Source organism: Dryobates pubescens, chromosome 18 (genome assembly GCF_014839835.1).
Source record: "Dryobates pubescens isolate bDryPub1 chromosome 18, bDryPub1.pri, whole genome shotgun sequence".
NCBI classification, from domain to species: domain Eukaryota; kingdom Metazoa; phylum Chordata; class Aves; order Piciformes; family Picidae; genus Dryobates; species Dryobates pubescens.
Window position 1 is genome coordinate 18,414,575 of NC_071629.1, and position 14,707 is coordinate 18,429,281.

General features: G+C 58.7%; 2 protein-coding genes across 2 annotated transcripts; one reads left to right on the forward strand and one right to left on the reverse strand.

Annotated features, from left to right (window-relative positions):
• The first annotated feature begins 1,497 nt into the window (after positions 1 to 1,497).
• Positions 1,498 to 6,623, forward strand: SRPX2 (sushi repeat containing protein X-linked 2). The gene is made up of 10 exons (XM_054169600.1): positions 1,498 to 1,567; positions 3,375 to 3,461; positions 3,553 to 3,744; positions 3,911 to 4,087; positions 4,457 to 4,583; positions 4,685 to 4,806; positions 4,896 to 5,075; positions 5,217 to 5,350; positions 5,428 to 5,549; positions 5,869 to 6,623. Exons 1-10 carry the CDS (start codon positions 1,498 to 1,500, stop codon positions 6,047 to 6,049), a joined length of 1,392 nt encoding a protein of 463 aa, XP_054025575.1. The 3' UTR covers positions 6,050 to 6,623.
• A 474-nt stretch (positions 6,624 to 7,097) lies between these two features.
• On the reverse strand, positions 7,098 to 14,642 carry SYTL4 (synaptotagmin like 4). Its single transcript, XM_009904286.2, has 16 exons — positions 13,993 to 14,642; positions 13,602 to 13,817; positions 12,969 to 13,078; positions 12,699 to 12,813; positions 12,444 to 12,545; positions 12,057 to 12,180; positions 11,859 to 11,949; positions 11,586 to 11,689; positions 11,417 to 11,503; positions 10,908 to 11,086; positions 10,627 to 10,729; positions 9,570 to 9,731; positions 8,692 to 8,797; positions 8,204 to 8,303; positions 7,495 to 7,703; positions 7,098 to 7,374 (listed from the first exon to the last, which is right to left on the reverse strand). Exons 1-16 carry the CDS (start codon positions 14,103 to 14,105, stop codon positions 7,232 to 7,234), a joined length of 2,064 nt encoding a protein of 687 aa, XP_009902588.2. The 5' UTR covers positions 14,106 to 14,642; the 3' UTR covers positions 7,098 to 7,231.
• Between the last annotated feature and the right edge of the window lie 65 nt (positions 14,643 to 14,707).

Sequence of the window (14,707 nt, forward strand, 5' to 3'; positions counted from 1 at the left end):
ACAGCAGGGGCGCCCCGTGGCGCCCCCTCGTCTGCTCTCTGCCCCCCGCTGCGTGTGCTCCGTGTCGCCCCCTCGACTGCTCCCTGCCACCCTCTGCTTGCCTCCGTGCCGCCCCCTCGACTGCTCCCTGCCATCCCCCGCTTGCCCCGTGCCATCCCCCGCCTGTACCGTGCTATCCCGTTACCTAAGCCCTGCCCGCACCATGCCACTTCCTACCTCCACGTTGCCTCAGCACACCATGCCACCTCCTGCCTGCCCCATGCCAGTTCCTGCTCTCCTCAGCCCCAACATGGCCCCCAGTAGGAGGTCTCTGCTGCCCAGCTGTGTGCCCATGTAGAACAGTACAGAATACAAAATTAACCAAGATGGAAAACACCTTTGAGATCATCAAGTCCAACCTCTCACCCAACACTATCTAATCAACTAAACCATGGTACTAAATGTCTCATCCAGTCTCTTTTTAAACACCTCCAATGATGGTGATCCCACCAGCTCCCTAGGCTGCCCATCCCAATGGCCAATCTCTCTGACCAACCTGGGCAGCCACCCTACACCCCAGCACGTCGCACGGCCACTACGCTGGCAAGCAAGGGGCTTCCTGGCAGCGCTTTGCTGCCCGCGCCAGCTGTGTGATTAATTAGCTCACTTGCCTGCCTGCCCGCTACATAATTAGTTTATTCAGGCAGCGTGTCCCCGCCCTCCCCCCCCAATCCCCCCCAACCCCCCCACCCCCACCCCGTGCCAACTCTCCTACCTGCATATGCCAGGCTTGTCCCTCATGAGCTCTCACCCATGTGGTCCTGTGCTCCAGAGCTCAAATCCCAGCTGGCTCCGGCTCTTGCCTTGCCTCCCGCCTGATCCCGTGGGACATGGGGTGGTGGGGTCCTAACGAATGAATGCGCTCCATTACCTCTGCCTCGTGGGGGCCGAACTTCAGCTGGAAAACAGAAGCCAGCTGGAAGCGTTTGCTTCGGGACAGGTTTCAGAGCCCAGCGTCTGCTGTAAGGTCTCTCTATCCACCCTGGCAAAAGGTGGAAAAAGGGTCCTAGCCCCCGTGGTTTTCTCCTCAGTTCCCCAGGACCCTTGTACCCAGAGCCCGGCAGGGCTAGCACAGGCTCTGTCAGCTCAGCGTCAAATGAGGCTTCTGCTCTTTTCCTTGCAAAGAAAAAAACTGACAAGGTTTTAAAGCCTCGGAGAAGCAGGAGGTGTGTTGGAAAAAGAGTGGTCCTGGGATTTCTTATTTTTCACAGCCTCATCATTTTGCGCCTGACTCACAACTTTTGAATGTTTGGGACAAGCAGCAGAGGGGAATAGTAGGCTTGCTCAGCACGGGCAGCACGGCCGGACGTGAGAGACAGGCGTCTGTGTAGTGACAAGACGACAGAGAGAGACGCTGTTCTGTTTCCAGACCCTCTCCATCCCCGCTGGGGTTGCAGCTGCCCCCACACTTGGTGTGGCAGGTGGACTGACAAGCTACTGCCTCCCACCCCCCCCGGCATGGCTCAGGAGACAGCCCCCGTCCTTCTGGTTGTCCTCACCAGGCTGGTGTCATCCACGTGGCACGAAGGTGAGTTCTGGGATGTGGGGAGTGAGCGTGGGGGCACCCCGGGGATGGCAGCCTGCAGGGTCCCACTCCTGTTGAGGGGCTTACGGTGCGGAGGGAGGAGTGCCCTCGTACAGCGATACTAGGGAGAGCATCGGTACCTGCAGAGTGTGGGGTGCCTGCAGGGACGGGCTGTGGGGTACGAAGAGGAGCGGAGGGAGTGCTGGGAGGCATCCAGAGAGGAGCAGGAAACCAGCCTCTCCATCACGTCCCTGCTTAAGGAATGCAACTTTCCCGCTGACTCCCGCGGGGCCCATCGACCGGCAGATGTTTGCCTGGATGGAGTGCTCAGATGCAACCCCTGCAGAAGGACAGCCAAGTCAAGGATCGAACCCCCTTGACCCGTCTGGTGGGGTTTCCCCGTTCCCTGTTCCCACCCCCAGCCCCGTGCCACGCTGCCAGGACAGCTGGCTGGGAATGCTCCTGCCGGGCACAGCCAGGACTGCGAGTTGGTTCCAGGTGAGAAGGAAAAGGCAGCGTCTGCACAAAAAAGGAACATCGCAATGAAATAGCACATCTGTCTTCAAAGACACAGGGCTCCAGTGGTGGGCTCGGCAGCCCTCCAGGAAGCAGCCCTGCTCTGCGGGTCACCGGCAGATCCTCACGGATGCCAGCCCTACGGATGTGCTTGCCCCGGGCTCCCCAGCTTCTCAGGGCAGCTGTAGCAGTGTGGGAAGGACATCGGGATCAAGGACTTGCGGAGGCGAGTGGGCGACTTAAGGGAGTTTGTGAGAGCAGTGGGAGCCTCTCTGCAGTAAAGTTCATGTCGGAAAATTGTGTAATGGAGTTTCTTCCCCGTGACGGCGGGGCTGCTGCTTGGGATGCTCTCGGAGGATCTCCCCTTCCCAAAACCCGAAATGGGAGAAGGGGAGACGGGTGCAACCACAGCGCGGCTGCCGCTTTGCCTGAGGTCCCTTCCCAGGCTGGGCAACCCCCATGCTGGAGTGAGGTCTGCGGTGGGCTGGGCTGCCGGCGAGGAGGGGGCCACACTGGCAGGGGCAGCGGAAACGTTGCGGAAACGTGAGCTCAGTGCTGGGGAATGCCGCGGCCGGCCGAGGCGCCGAGGGGCTGTGGGGAAGGACACCAGCCCCAGCCCTCCCCCGCTGTACGGCTCCCTCCCCGCCTGCTGGCTCTTGCCCGTGGCAACACGGTGCGGGCCAGAGGGTGTCCCGCAAGGACGGCGCAAGGCTGTCCTTCCCCCATCCATGGGGCCCCTCTGCACAGCACAGATGGCGTGGGGCCAGCAGCTCCAGGCGCCATCCCTCCAGCAACTTCATCCTTCGCTGACACACAAGCAGAGGGCTGCATCGCCAGCAGCCCCCTAGCCGTGCAGCGCACCTCTCTTGCCTTGGCCAGGAGTTCTGCTGGGGCAGGCAGGATAAAGCAGCTTTCCTCTTTCCCTTGGGATGCTTGGTGGTAGGGACAATGCCCCGGGAATGGGTGGAAGGAGGACTTCCCGGCAGTGCAAAGGCGGGGGGGTCGGTGCCAGTGCACTCTCCACCAGCACCCATTTCCTGCCATAACCGCGGCCGTTCCTGCCACTGTTTAGTCTGCAGGCTGGTGCGGGGACACACCATGTCACTGGGGACTGGGCTTTACTCCCTGCCTGGCTTAACCCTTTACAGCAGCCCCAAGGATGGCAGGACAGGGTCTGCTTAGGGATGGGATTGACTGCTGGGAGCTGTGAATGTTTGGGAGGTGCCCACCATTGCCTGCTGCCGCTGCAACCACGAACCATCACACAGCCCTGTCATTCCTTTCCTTCTCCCAGGATCTGGCTACTACACGGCTGAGAGCCACACCAATGAAGTATACACGGAAGAAGCCCCCCCTGAACCTGCCTTAGACTACCGCCGTGGTAAGGGCACCCAAACCCCTAGGTCCTCATGGGGAAACCAAGGCATGGCAGAGCCAGGTGCCCTTTTCATCTCATCAGGTACCTCTTTCAGTACCCCAGTGGTGTGCCACACTCAACATCCACCGTGGAGATGCCACCTGCTACTCACCACGAGGAAGCTCCTACCGCAGCAGCCTGGGGACACGCTGTGAGCTGAGCTGCAACCGTGGGTACCGACTGGTGGGGCCCAGTGCTGTCCAGTGCCTGCCCAATCGCCACTGGTCTGGGATGGCATACTGCCGACGTGAGTGTGCCCCAGCCATAGACTTGGTTGGACTTGATGATCTTTCCCAACCTTAACAGTCCTGTGAACTTGCCCATGGACATCTGTGGTGGCCAGTCCTGGGTTCTCTACCCATTGCCGTGGCTGGGCAGCCACTTCCCTCTCCTCTGCTCTTTCTCTGTGCCAGAAATCCGGTGCCACGTGCTGCCAGCAGTGCTGCGGGGTTCCTACGTGTGTTCGGCCGGCGTGCAGATGGATTCTCGCTGTGACTACACTTGTTGGCCTGGCTACCAGCTGGAGGGTGACCGGAGCCGCATCTGCATGGAGGATGGGCGCTGGAGTGGGAGCGAACCAATCTGTGTAGGTAAATCCTCACCCTGCTGTCCTCCCAGCCCTGTGCTACTGGGATACACAAGAACAAGCCACTCTTCCTCACTGTGGTGCCTGCAGATGACACTCCCACTGCCAATGTGCTGGTTCCTGTACCTCCTGGCCCTGGGGCCCCTGTTCCCACTGCTTCCTGAGGTGCCATTGGCACCAGAACATGAGCTGATGCAGGGCATGTTGGTTCAGAATTTGGGCACTCCATGATGGCCATACAGCAGGTTGTGCTGGCCACAGGGTGTCTGGGCACAGCACCTTGGGGTGGCCAAGCACTGAGGCAGTGCCTGGCTGGCATGGCCCAGCCCTGGCACCCACAGGTTCTCCAAGTCCTTCTCCTCCCTGCTGACAGATTTGGAGCCTCCTAAGATCCGCTGCCCAGACTCCCGTGAGCGGATAGCTGAGCCAGGCAAGCTGACTGCCACTGTCTACTGGGACCCTCCCCGCGTGAAGGACTCTGCTGACGGTGTCATCAAGAGGTGAGGGCCAAGGTAGTACAAGCATTGCTGCTGAGGGCTATGGGCCACATTGAGTGCCCCCACCAAGACCTCTGATTGAGAAACCTGTCTACTGGGTGCAGGGTGATGCTGCGGGGTCCAGAGCCTGGCTCCGAGTTCCCTGAAGGAGAGCATGTGATTCGCTACACTGCCCACGACCAGGCGTACAACCGAGCCAGCTGCAAGTTCAGTATCCGTGTCCAAGGTGAAGGGAGCTCCCCCCAGCTGCAGGCACCCCATGGCAAGGGCTGTGCCACATCACCCCCTGCCTTCACTCCACCTTCCTCTTCCCAGTGAGGCGCTGCCCTGTCCTGAAGCCTCCTCAGAATGGCTACCTCTCCTGCACCTCTGATGGCAACAACTACGGTGCCACCTGCGAGTACCTGTGTGATGGGGGCTACGAGCGCCAGGGCACATCCCTGCGGGTCTGCCAGTCCACCCAGCACTGGACAGGCTCCCAGCCTCTTTGTGCACGTAAGTGATGAGGGGCAGGGGAAGACATGACCACAGCAATGCCTGGCACTTGGGGGTGACGATGCCTGGCAGAGTGAAGAGGTGAGGAATGGGTGATGGGAAACCAAACAGCACCTCCCTTATGGTCACATCTTACCCCAGCCATGCAGATCAACACAGCTGTGAACTCAGCTGCCAGCCTGCTGGACCAGTTCCATGAGAAACGTCGCCTCCTTGTCATCTCAGCCCCCGACCCCTCTAACCGCTACTACAAGATGCAAATCTCCATGCTGCAGGTGAGGAGGAGACTCTCCTGCTGCCTCCTTTCCCATCTCCACCTCCAGCACTCTCTCACCATCCCTCCTCTTCACAGCAAGCTGCCTGCGGGTTGGACCTGCGTCACGTCACCACTGTCGAGCTTGTGGGACAGCCCCCACATGAGGTGGGACGCATCAGGGAGCATCAGTTGTCCCTTGGCATCATTGAGGATCTCAGGTAGTGGGGATGGGAGGGAGGGGGCTGTACTGCAAAAGGGAACAGGGATGGGGACACCTCTGGGGATGGCAAAGCATGAGGTTGCAGCTGATTTTGTGGACAGCCCCTTCCTACTGCACTAGAGGGGCTTGTGCAATGTGGGGACACCTCCAGCAATTCTGAACAGAGCATCACCAGCCCCTCCTGGAGCTCACAGCCCTGGGGAAGAGATGAGAGCAGTCACCCCAGGATAACCTGAGCATGGTTGCATGGTGGGTACGTTGAGCTCCCCATGGCAACCCCTCTAGCTCTGACCCCCTCCTCCCTGCTGCACCCACAGACGGTTTCTGCACCTGACCCGCTCCCACTTCAATGCAGTGCTGCTGGACAAGGCAGGCATCGACCGTGAGCGCTACATTTCCCCTGTCAACCCCGACGAGCTCTTCATCTTCATTGACACCTACCTGCTGAGCCAGCAGGAGGCGGCCCGGCGGGAGCAGAGCGGAGACCCCTGCGAGTGAGGCAGCAGCAGGGAGAGCCCCCTCTGCTGCTACTGGCCTCAGAAGTTGGACACGTTCCTTTCTGCTTTTCTAGTTGCCCACTGTAGAGGAGGACCAGGGTTCTGAGGACCTCCAAGGGAAGGGGAATCCCTCTCCAGCTGCTCTGGAATAGAGAGGCGAGCAGGGATGGGGACAGAGGCCATGTGCCAGCAGTATCCCCACTGGCCAGCAGCTAGGAGCAGCCACCAACACAGCCCAGCCAGGATCATGGCAGGAGACAAGGGAGTGCCTCTGCTCAAACCCCAAGGCAGATAGAAGATGGGGAAGCCAAACTTTGGGCTGCCAGAGCAGAGGAGAGTGGGCAAAGCAGGCAGGACAACAGCACAACAGCCTTCAATACATCAGCTTTACCCTTCCCTGCAGACATCCTAGCTCCATGCACAACCTAAACCTGCTCCCTCCCATCCTGTGGTCAGCTGTGCCAGGTGGCTGCTGCTGCCAGGGTCCCAGCCAAGTGCCTTTCTTAAAAGCAAATGGTCCCATGCTCAAAGCCAGTAGGAGCCAGCCAGCAGGCAGCCCACCCCAAGGGCTCACCCTTGCCCCCTACCCCTCACTTCCCTCCCACCAGCCACGGGGAACTCTTCCTGCAACTGTTTTGGCAGCAGAATATTAACATGAAATAAATAACTTTTTGTACAAAGCCAGAAAGTGTACTGCAGAAAGGTCCAGAGAATCCTTCCTGGGGACCACTAGCCCACCCAAACTGACCCACATGGCTCCATCCCAGCTCCACAGCCAGGGCCAGAGCTGGGCTGTGCAGAGCTGCCCCAGTGTTGGAGCTGGCAGCTTCCTTGCAGGAGAAGGGAGCAGGCTGTGAAACACAGCGGGTGGGAGGAAAAAGAATGGAAAGAAGAAAATTGCCCAAACGCATTTCAAAGCATTTTGCCTGGGGGAAAGAAGGGAGGGTCCACAAGAACTCTGAATCAGCCTGAGAGTTGGTACAGTCTGAGACAAAAGAAAAACCTTTCAAATGAAGCTAGGCCAAGAAGACTTTCTGCCCAAGCCTGTTTAAAGAAGGTCATGTTTATTAAAGCATAATCAGAAACCTAAACCAGCCCAGAACTGGCAGCCCTGTCAGGCTGTGCAGTGGGTTTGGCTCCTGAGCAGCAGTGCCAGCCCTCAGCCAAGCGCCACTGCCACAGCCTACAGCCTCAGCTTGGCCATAGTGGAGCGGAGCTGCAGCGTCCCCTCTGCCCACGAGCCTGGGTACTGGCACATCTTCTGCCACAGGTTCAGCTCCTCACCTGTGGAGTCCATCCAGTCCACTGCCTGCCCATTGCTCATACCTGGGAGAAAATATGGATGTGGGCAGAAGTCACCACCAGAGCAGCTGCCTGCCCACAGTGAGGCAACCCCAAGCCAGGCTGTTTGTCCCCAGGGTTTGACCAGACCCCAGGGATCCTCACCATTGCCCACACCGAGACGGACACCCCCAAGGAAATCATTGCTGGACAGTGGCTCCCGGTCCCAGACGGTCAGCTCTAGGCAGATGTGCTGCAGGTCCTCAGGGTTGATGCCATTGTAGACAAAGGTGTGGTTGTAATGAGGGTTCAGGGTCTTCTTCACCACAGGTGTCTTCCTCTTGGAGGCTTTGTTTTTGTGTGGTAGGAGGTAGCTGGGAGAAGTAGCCTCTTGGGTTAGCAGCACATGAGTGACTTGTCTCCTATCTCAGGGGCTGGGGCACCTCAGCCATGGCTTAGGAAGGACCATGACAGTCTGCAAAGGGCTGGTCCCTGCCCTGCCTCCTGAAAAGCCACTCAGCAGACTGCAAGTGGTCTAAGGAGGGGGAGAGGGCAAAGACTGGAGCCTGCTCACGCCCAGTCATGGTGCCCAGTGGCTTGTCGACCTCTGGAAAGATGATCTGATGGTAGCTGGAACCTTGCCCTGTGCACAGCCTCCCACCATGACCTCTGAACCAGGCAAAACCCAGGAGAGGGTTTGTTACCAGGAGCATCCTGTCTCTGGGCAGACAGTGACTTTCAGGGCACAGGGCAGCTAGCAGAGAGGAGACCCTTCCCTCCCCTAGGTCCCCACAGCAACTCTAGAAATTGTCCTGGGATGCAGACAGAGAGGGCAATACCTTCATTTCCCTCCCCACCCAGCATCCACACTCACCCCTTAACAAAGCTGTCTGAGGTCCCCCCGGACTTGGCAGCTGTGAGATTCTTGGCTTCTTTGATCCAGACCTGGAGCTCACCACCCTCCCTTGTTTTGCCTGGATAAAGCCAAACGCAGCAAGGATTAATCAACCTTGAATTCCACCATCGTAAACTTCTGGGAAGGTCCTGCTGAGCAACCTTTGTCACAGAAGCAGGTACATATTCCCAGTTAGTATCTCCTCTTGCCTCTTTCCTTACTGGCCTTGCTGATGAGACAAAAGTGGGCAATTGCTTCACATAGGGCCTGATGTTATAGCCCAGGAAAGCACTGGGGCTGCTCAACCAGCCTGAGGACAGTCAGGTCTGCCTGGATCCAGAGCAGCCTTGCACATGTCACAGAGAAGGCTGCAATGGCACCACCCATGAAACCCACCCAGACCCATCCTGCCTGACTACAGGCATGTCCCACAGGCTACACAGAGATCTCAGAGCTCCAACACTCACCCTTCCTGCCATTCCCTGCCTCAGGGTGCTTGGAAGATGGGATGTACTTCATGGAGACAACCAGCTCCCCCTTATACTGGTGGAGACCAGCAGCATCCGCCCCAATCTGTGAAGAGGCAAGACTTTAGCAAACACTGCTAGAGGCCAAAGCAGACATGGTGATGGATCACATGCAGCACCTGCCCATGCTGGGCCAAAGGGCTTGGTTTCTCCCAGCAGTGGTTTAGCCAGCACAAATACCTGCAGACCCTCCCCAGTATTACCAGGTCAGACTCAGATCAACAACCTTGGGATCCCTTTGGCATCATACTTCAGCTCAACCACCTCCCATAGAAAACGCTAGAGGTTTTCACAAGCTGCTCAAGCCCCAGCTGTGCCAAGGGCTGAGCCCACAGCGTGAATTAGTCTTGAGAATCAGACTGAAGTTCAGCAGCATCTGCTGCTGCCATCAAGCTGCATGAAGGACCTCACGGCCCAGCTCTGCAACCCACAGCAGGATGTCCTGGCCAATTTCCCTCGTTTGTTTCCCTGAACTTGGCTCCAGTTCCTCTGGGCTGGGGCAGGGAGCGGGAAGAGCCATGCTCTTGGAACAATCAAGCAAGCAGAATGAAAATACCTGATGAGAGAGAGACAATTCCCATGGCATCACTGAAGGGACATTACTGAGGAGGAGGAGGGAAGCTAGGCTCAGGGCAGAAGATCTGCTCTCTTTAACTACAGCAGTACTGCTGTCTGCTTTTGGGGTCTTCATTTCTCCAATGATTGGATTTGGCACAAGCCTTTTGGCACCTCTTGGACAAGGGCTCTGCACCCCTCTGCCCACTGAGGGCTATCCCAGGCACAGGAGGCTGCAGGCAGCAGGACTGGGGTGCCAGCACCTTGCCGTGCAGGGGCAGAAACTCCTCCAGCTGGCTCTCAAAGTTCCAGGCATCCAGTGGGACCTCCACCTCCCCCAGGAACGTGTTGCGGCCAAAGCGGTCGTGGTGCCAGACCGAGAACTGCAGCGTCCTCGCAAGCAGGAGGGACTTGTTAATCTCATACTAGGAAGAGACAGGAAAACCACTAGTGAGCAGGCAGTGCCAGGCAGGGCACAGGCTTGGCATATACCACCAAGGAGCAGTGCTCCAGCAGGAAAGGAGCCAGGTTTGAGGAGCAATGAATGCACACAGGAGACTCTTTGTCCTCCTTTCCAAACCTACTGATAGCTCAGAGTCCTGGGGCAGTGGTGCAGGAGCCTATGCTTCCCAGGCAAGTGGTCCTCAGACCCTCCCACCCCATCCCACCGCAAGTGAAGCTCTGCCAGCCCACCAAATCTCAAGTGGCCAGAGTGCAGACCTCAGCAAACTCAGCTGTGGAGCCTGGAGACCAAACCACAGCTCCCATTTCCATCCTGTCTGGAGAGTACGTGGCCTCCACGACACACTGCTGGGCTTGGGGATGGAGCCAGTCAGTCTCACCACCCAGCTGCAGCCACAATTGGAATGGTGAATGGCAATGCCAAGTGCTTCTGCCCTGGGGCCCACAGCTGCCTTATCTCTGCCTCTGCAGCCATGCTGCTCTCTATCCCACCACTATAACCTGCCTGCAATGGCTCAGAAACCTTCTCCATGGAAAGCAATGTCCAAGGTAAGCAGACGACTTCAGCTCTGGGGCATGCCACAGAAGCTAGGAACACAGGCTGTGACACATCTGCAGCTATGCCTCCACCCCCTCAAGGCACCCAGGACTTGTCACTATGGCCACATCAGAGCAGCAAGCCAGCATGGGAAGGGGCTTCTCCAGCTTTCAGGATGCAGTGTCTGGACATGGGTCCTCTGCAGAGTCTCTGCCTCAGGGTTCAGAGCCCATTCCTCCCCAGCTTGCTCCAGCGGCATCACCAGCACCAAGTGTCTGCCTGACAGGGAGGGGGCTGCACCCCAGCCTACCCCTGCTGACCTTGAGCAGCTCGTTGTACAGGGGGTTGACAGTGTTGCGTTTGATGGTTGTCTTGCGCTTCCCTTGCCGGGATTTGTCAGGCAGGAGGTAGGTCTTGACATACCTGAAGGGAAGAGTACGCAGCACTTCACCAAGGTTTCCCACCGAGACCCCTGGGCAACCCCAGACCTCCTGCCTCACCAAGATCCACCACTTACAAATCACTTCTGTGGTGAGCACCCCACAACCCAAGCTGAGCACCACCAGCAGTGCCAGCAGCCACTGCCCCCCCCAGCTCTCACGGGTTGGAGCGCTTCTTGCCCTCATCCCCGTAGGCCAGCTGGCGACACTCCTTCACGTGAATGAACAAGGTCTGTGTCTTCTGCTCGTAGCTCAGGGAGAAGGAGATTCCTCCAGTGACTGCAACGTTGCCAAAGTCGCCGGCCTCACTGTAAATGCTGACCATGCTCCCCAGCGTGCTCTGGAAGACATGGCAGGCCTGAGCTGGGGCAGCATCACCTGATGGTCTCTCTTTGTTCACAGCAAGGCAAGCTTCTCATGCCTCCTCTGCATCCCTCCACGGCTAAAGGTAGCTGCTGAGTGCTCCCTCTGCCACATGGAGGCTCCCTGGAAGAGAGCTGGGTCTCTGCACTTCAATTCCCTTCAAGGGGAGGAAGCCCCAAAAGCCCAAGCTCTTGCTCATGCACCCCAGGAGCTGCCCATCTTGCCTCCATCCCACTCAACCTGTCAAGCACTGCTCTTCTCCACCATTTCTTCCTGCAGTGGCCATAGCCATGTCACAGAGACTCACCGAGGAGGTGCCGCTGCGCATGCTGCCCCGGGCCACCCTCTGGCGATGGATCTCCACTAGGTTATCAATGTCCTCTTCCTCCTCCTCCTGCAAGGAAAGAGACAAGCCACCAGTGTGGAGAGCATCAGGGCACAGCAAGTCAGGCTCCACAGCACGCTGAGAGTCTTACCAACTCTGTGTTGAGGCCAGGGACTGACTTGCTCCTGTCCCCCAAAGAGCTGCCTTCCCCCACAAAGTCCTCTGGGCGCAGGTCAATCACTGACTTGGTGTACTCTGCGTGAGAGATGGCAAAGCAGGAGGCAGCAGCTTGATGCGGGACTGGCAGAGCCCTGCTGGCAAGAGGCTGCCCCGGTCTCTCCTATCCACACTGAAAGCCTGCCACAGCCCAGGGAGAAGCAGCCACACACCCCTAGCCTTGTCAACAGCCAACCCCCCCTCTCACCTGCAGGCCTCAACACTCGACGGGGATTCTTCTTGAATAGCGTTTCGTGCTCATCCACCAAAGCACTGCTGCGGCTCCCCACAGAAGCATCCTAGGGAGGAAAGGTCCCTTCATAGCAGGCCAGGGCTGGTCACCCCACAGGGCTCCCAGCCCCGTGGCCCAGCACAGGGCTGAGCCTGCCAGAGCAGCAGCACACACCCGTCCATCAGAGAATGTGGCTTTGGAGCGGAGAGGCAGGGTCATGCTGGAAGCAGCAGGTCCTGCTGGTGCAGCAACCTGTTTTCCATCTCTGAGAGGGGCAGCTTTCTCCAGGGAGTTCCTCCTGTGGAGAACACAGAAAGATCTGTCCCAGGCCAAGTGCATGGCTAGGAGAAGAAGCACTTGGTCAGGAAGCGCTGTCTCCCAAGTTTCCTAGAGCACCCCAGTCTGGGGAGCAGAGGACCTGTCTGCCCAGAGACAGGTTTTGGCTCAGCCAGAGGATCCAGCTGCCCCACACTAGACCAAGAAATGCACACTGGAAATTAAGATCTTTGTATTCCATCAGGTCAGCCTTGCCAGAAACAACCCACCCAGGGAGCCCCTCACCTGCCCCTGACACCACTAGGCTGGTAGCCATCCAGGCTCATGTTTTCCATGGATTCTGTGTCACTTTTGCCATCCCGAGGCTCCGAGGCATCCAGAAGTGAACTGCAGACAGGCAAAAACACAGGTATGTCCTGTTTGGTAAGGAGGCCAGTCTGAGAGAGAGCTTCTGCGTCATCAACAGACAGCAGCGTCCCTCTTGGTTCTTTGGCAGGTGAAGGCTGGCAATCAGAGTGGGGAAATGGCAGGGATCCTTACCTGGGCCCAGAGCGGGGTGCAAGAGGGCTCTGCTGCTGGGCTGCAGAGGAGTTTTTGGGCTCACTGAGCTTGGCTTTCTGAAGGAGGGTTTGTCCCACAGTCTCTCTTTTACTGGCTGGGAGGAGAGAGGTATCAGGAGGACCACTGATCCAAGCCTGGAGCAGAAGCTGCTCCCAGCCACCTCTGTGCTGGGTAGAGGTGCACCAGGGAAAGCTGGAGCATCACAAAGGACCAGGCTGCAGGAGGAGACATGGGCTGTGGCACACCTACCTGCTGTCCTGTGCCGCAGGGACAGTCGCACCATGTCACTGGCCAGCCGGTTGGCAAAGCGGTTAACTCTCTGGTCATAGAACCAGTCACCTGTTGTCTTCTTCAACTCACTGCAGGGCAGGGTGGCAGCGGGGGGCAGTCAGGGGCAGTGCAGGGCTGCTCCCTGCATCCCCACACCACCTTTAGTGATTGCCTCCAGCTAAGGACAGGTCAGGGCACAGTGGGCACATTGGTGGCTGAGCAGAGATGATGCACTGGGCAGATGACAGACACAGCCATATGCCCAGCAAACAGGAGCAAGATGAGTTTTGTAGGACAGGGAAAGCCAAGAGGGAGGAAACCTGGGGTGCTTAAATGCAGGCCACACAAGGGGCACGGAGGGATGTCAGAGTCAAATACAGGGAGAAAAAGAGCAGAGGGGGCAAGAAAGAAGCCCCAAGAGTGGGGCATGACTCAGTTCTCCATCACCCGACCATTGGTGCCCATCCTGGGAAGTGACAGCAGAGACAACTGGAAAAGCCCAGCTGGGCTAGGCAAGGTTAGCTGTGAGGCATGAAGCCGGGGTGACTGGGAAATGAAATGGTCCAAGAGAAGCATGCAGAAGATTCCTTCCATTTGTCTTGGAGTACTCACGCTTCCTTGGTGCAGACTTTGCAGCGCCAGGAGCTGTTGGGGCTGTAGGAACGACAGTCCCGACACACCAAGTGGTTGCAGCCCCGACAGGTGTTGGCTTTGGGGCTGATGCGGCCCAGGCTCTGCTGGCAGCGGGCACAGGTCCGCTCACTGTAGCGCTGGCTGCCTCGCTTGGCTCCCTTGCGCCGGATCTCCAGCAGCTCATTCTTCAGGCGCCTGCTCAGAGCCCAGCATGGGGAGCCGTCAGAGCTACAGGGGACCCTGGGGCTGGAGCAGAGCTGCCGGGACACAGCTGCCACCCTAATGCCAGCACCTGCACCCTCACCCCTCCAGCCGTTTCCAGAGCAAACTGGAGAGACCAGCACCCTGCCTTGCCCAACCACCTCCTCACCTGATCCTCCTCTCCTCTGCCTTGCGAAGCTCCTCATCACGCTGCAGGACCTGCAGGATCAAATCCCTCTCCGCGTCTGATAGGAAGGACAGATCCACGGCCTCCGACATCATTCCACTCAGAATTGCTCACCCTCACCAGAAGGAAGCCCGTCGTGTCTGTGCTAGGAGCAACCAGCACAGCCACATCAGGGCTTGCAGTCCCTCTCAGCTTGTCTTGTCCCAGATACCCCCGTGCCTGTCCTGTCCCGGGCTCTCTGCCGGCGGTGCGAAGGCCAGGCGGCACACAGCGTCGAGAGATTTTCAGTCACCTGCAGCCCGGGACAAGCCTGGCCGCCACCCCTAGCCCAGATCACCGCACCCAAGACACCGTCTCGCAGCCGGTCCGGCTCGCCCCGCCACCCCCGCGGCCCTGCCCAGGGCACGGCGCTGCCGCGGGCTGGGAGCCGGCCGCCTGCCAGCTCGGGTTACCTCAGCCGGCTCCGTGGGACGCGCCTGACGCCCAGCACCTCTGGGCACCCTTAGGGAGAAAGAAGCTGCCCCAGGCTTCTACCCCCACAAATGCTCGGAAAGTTCCTCGTGTGTGTCTGCCCCCATTCCCCGCAGAGCCGGACACGCAGCAGGATCCGTCCCGGCGGCGCAGACAGCCGGACAGAGCACGGCGGCGTCAGCCCCAGCCCCGACGGAGCCGGGACGAGCCGTGCGCCCAGAGCAGC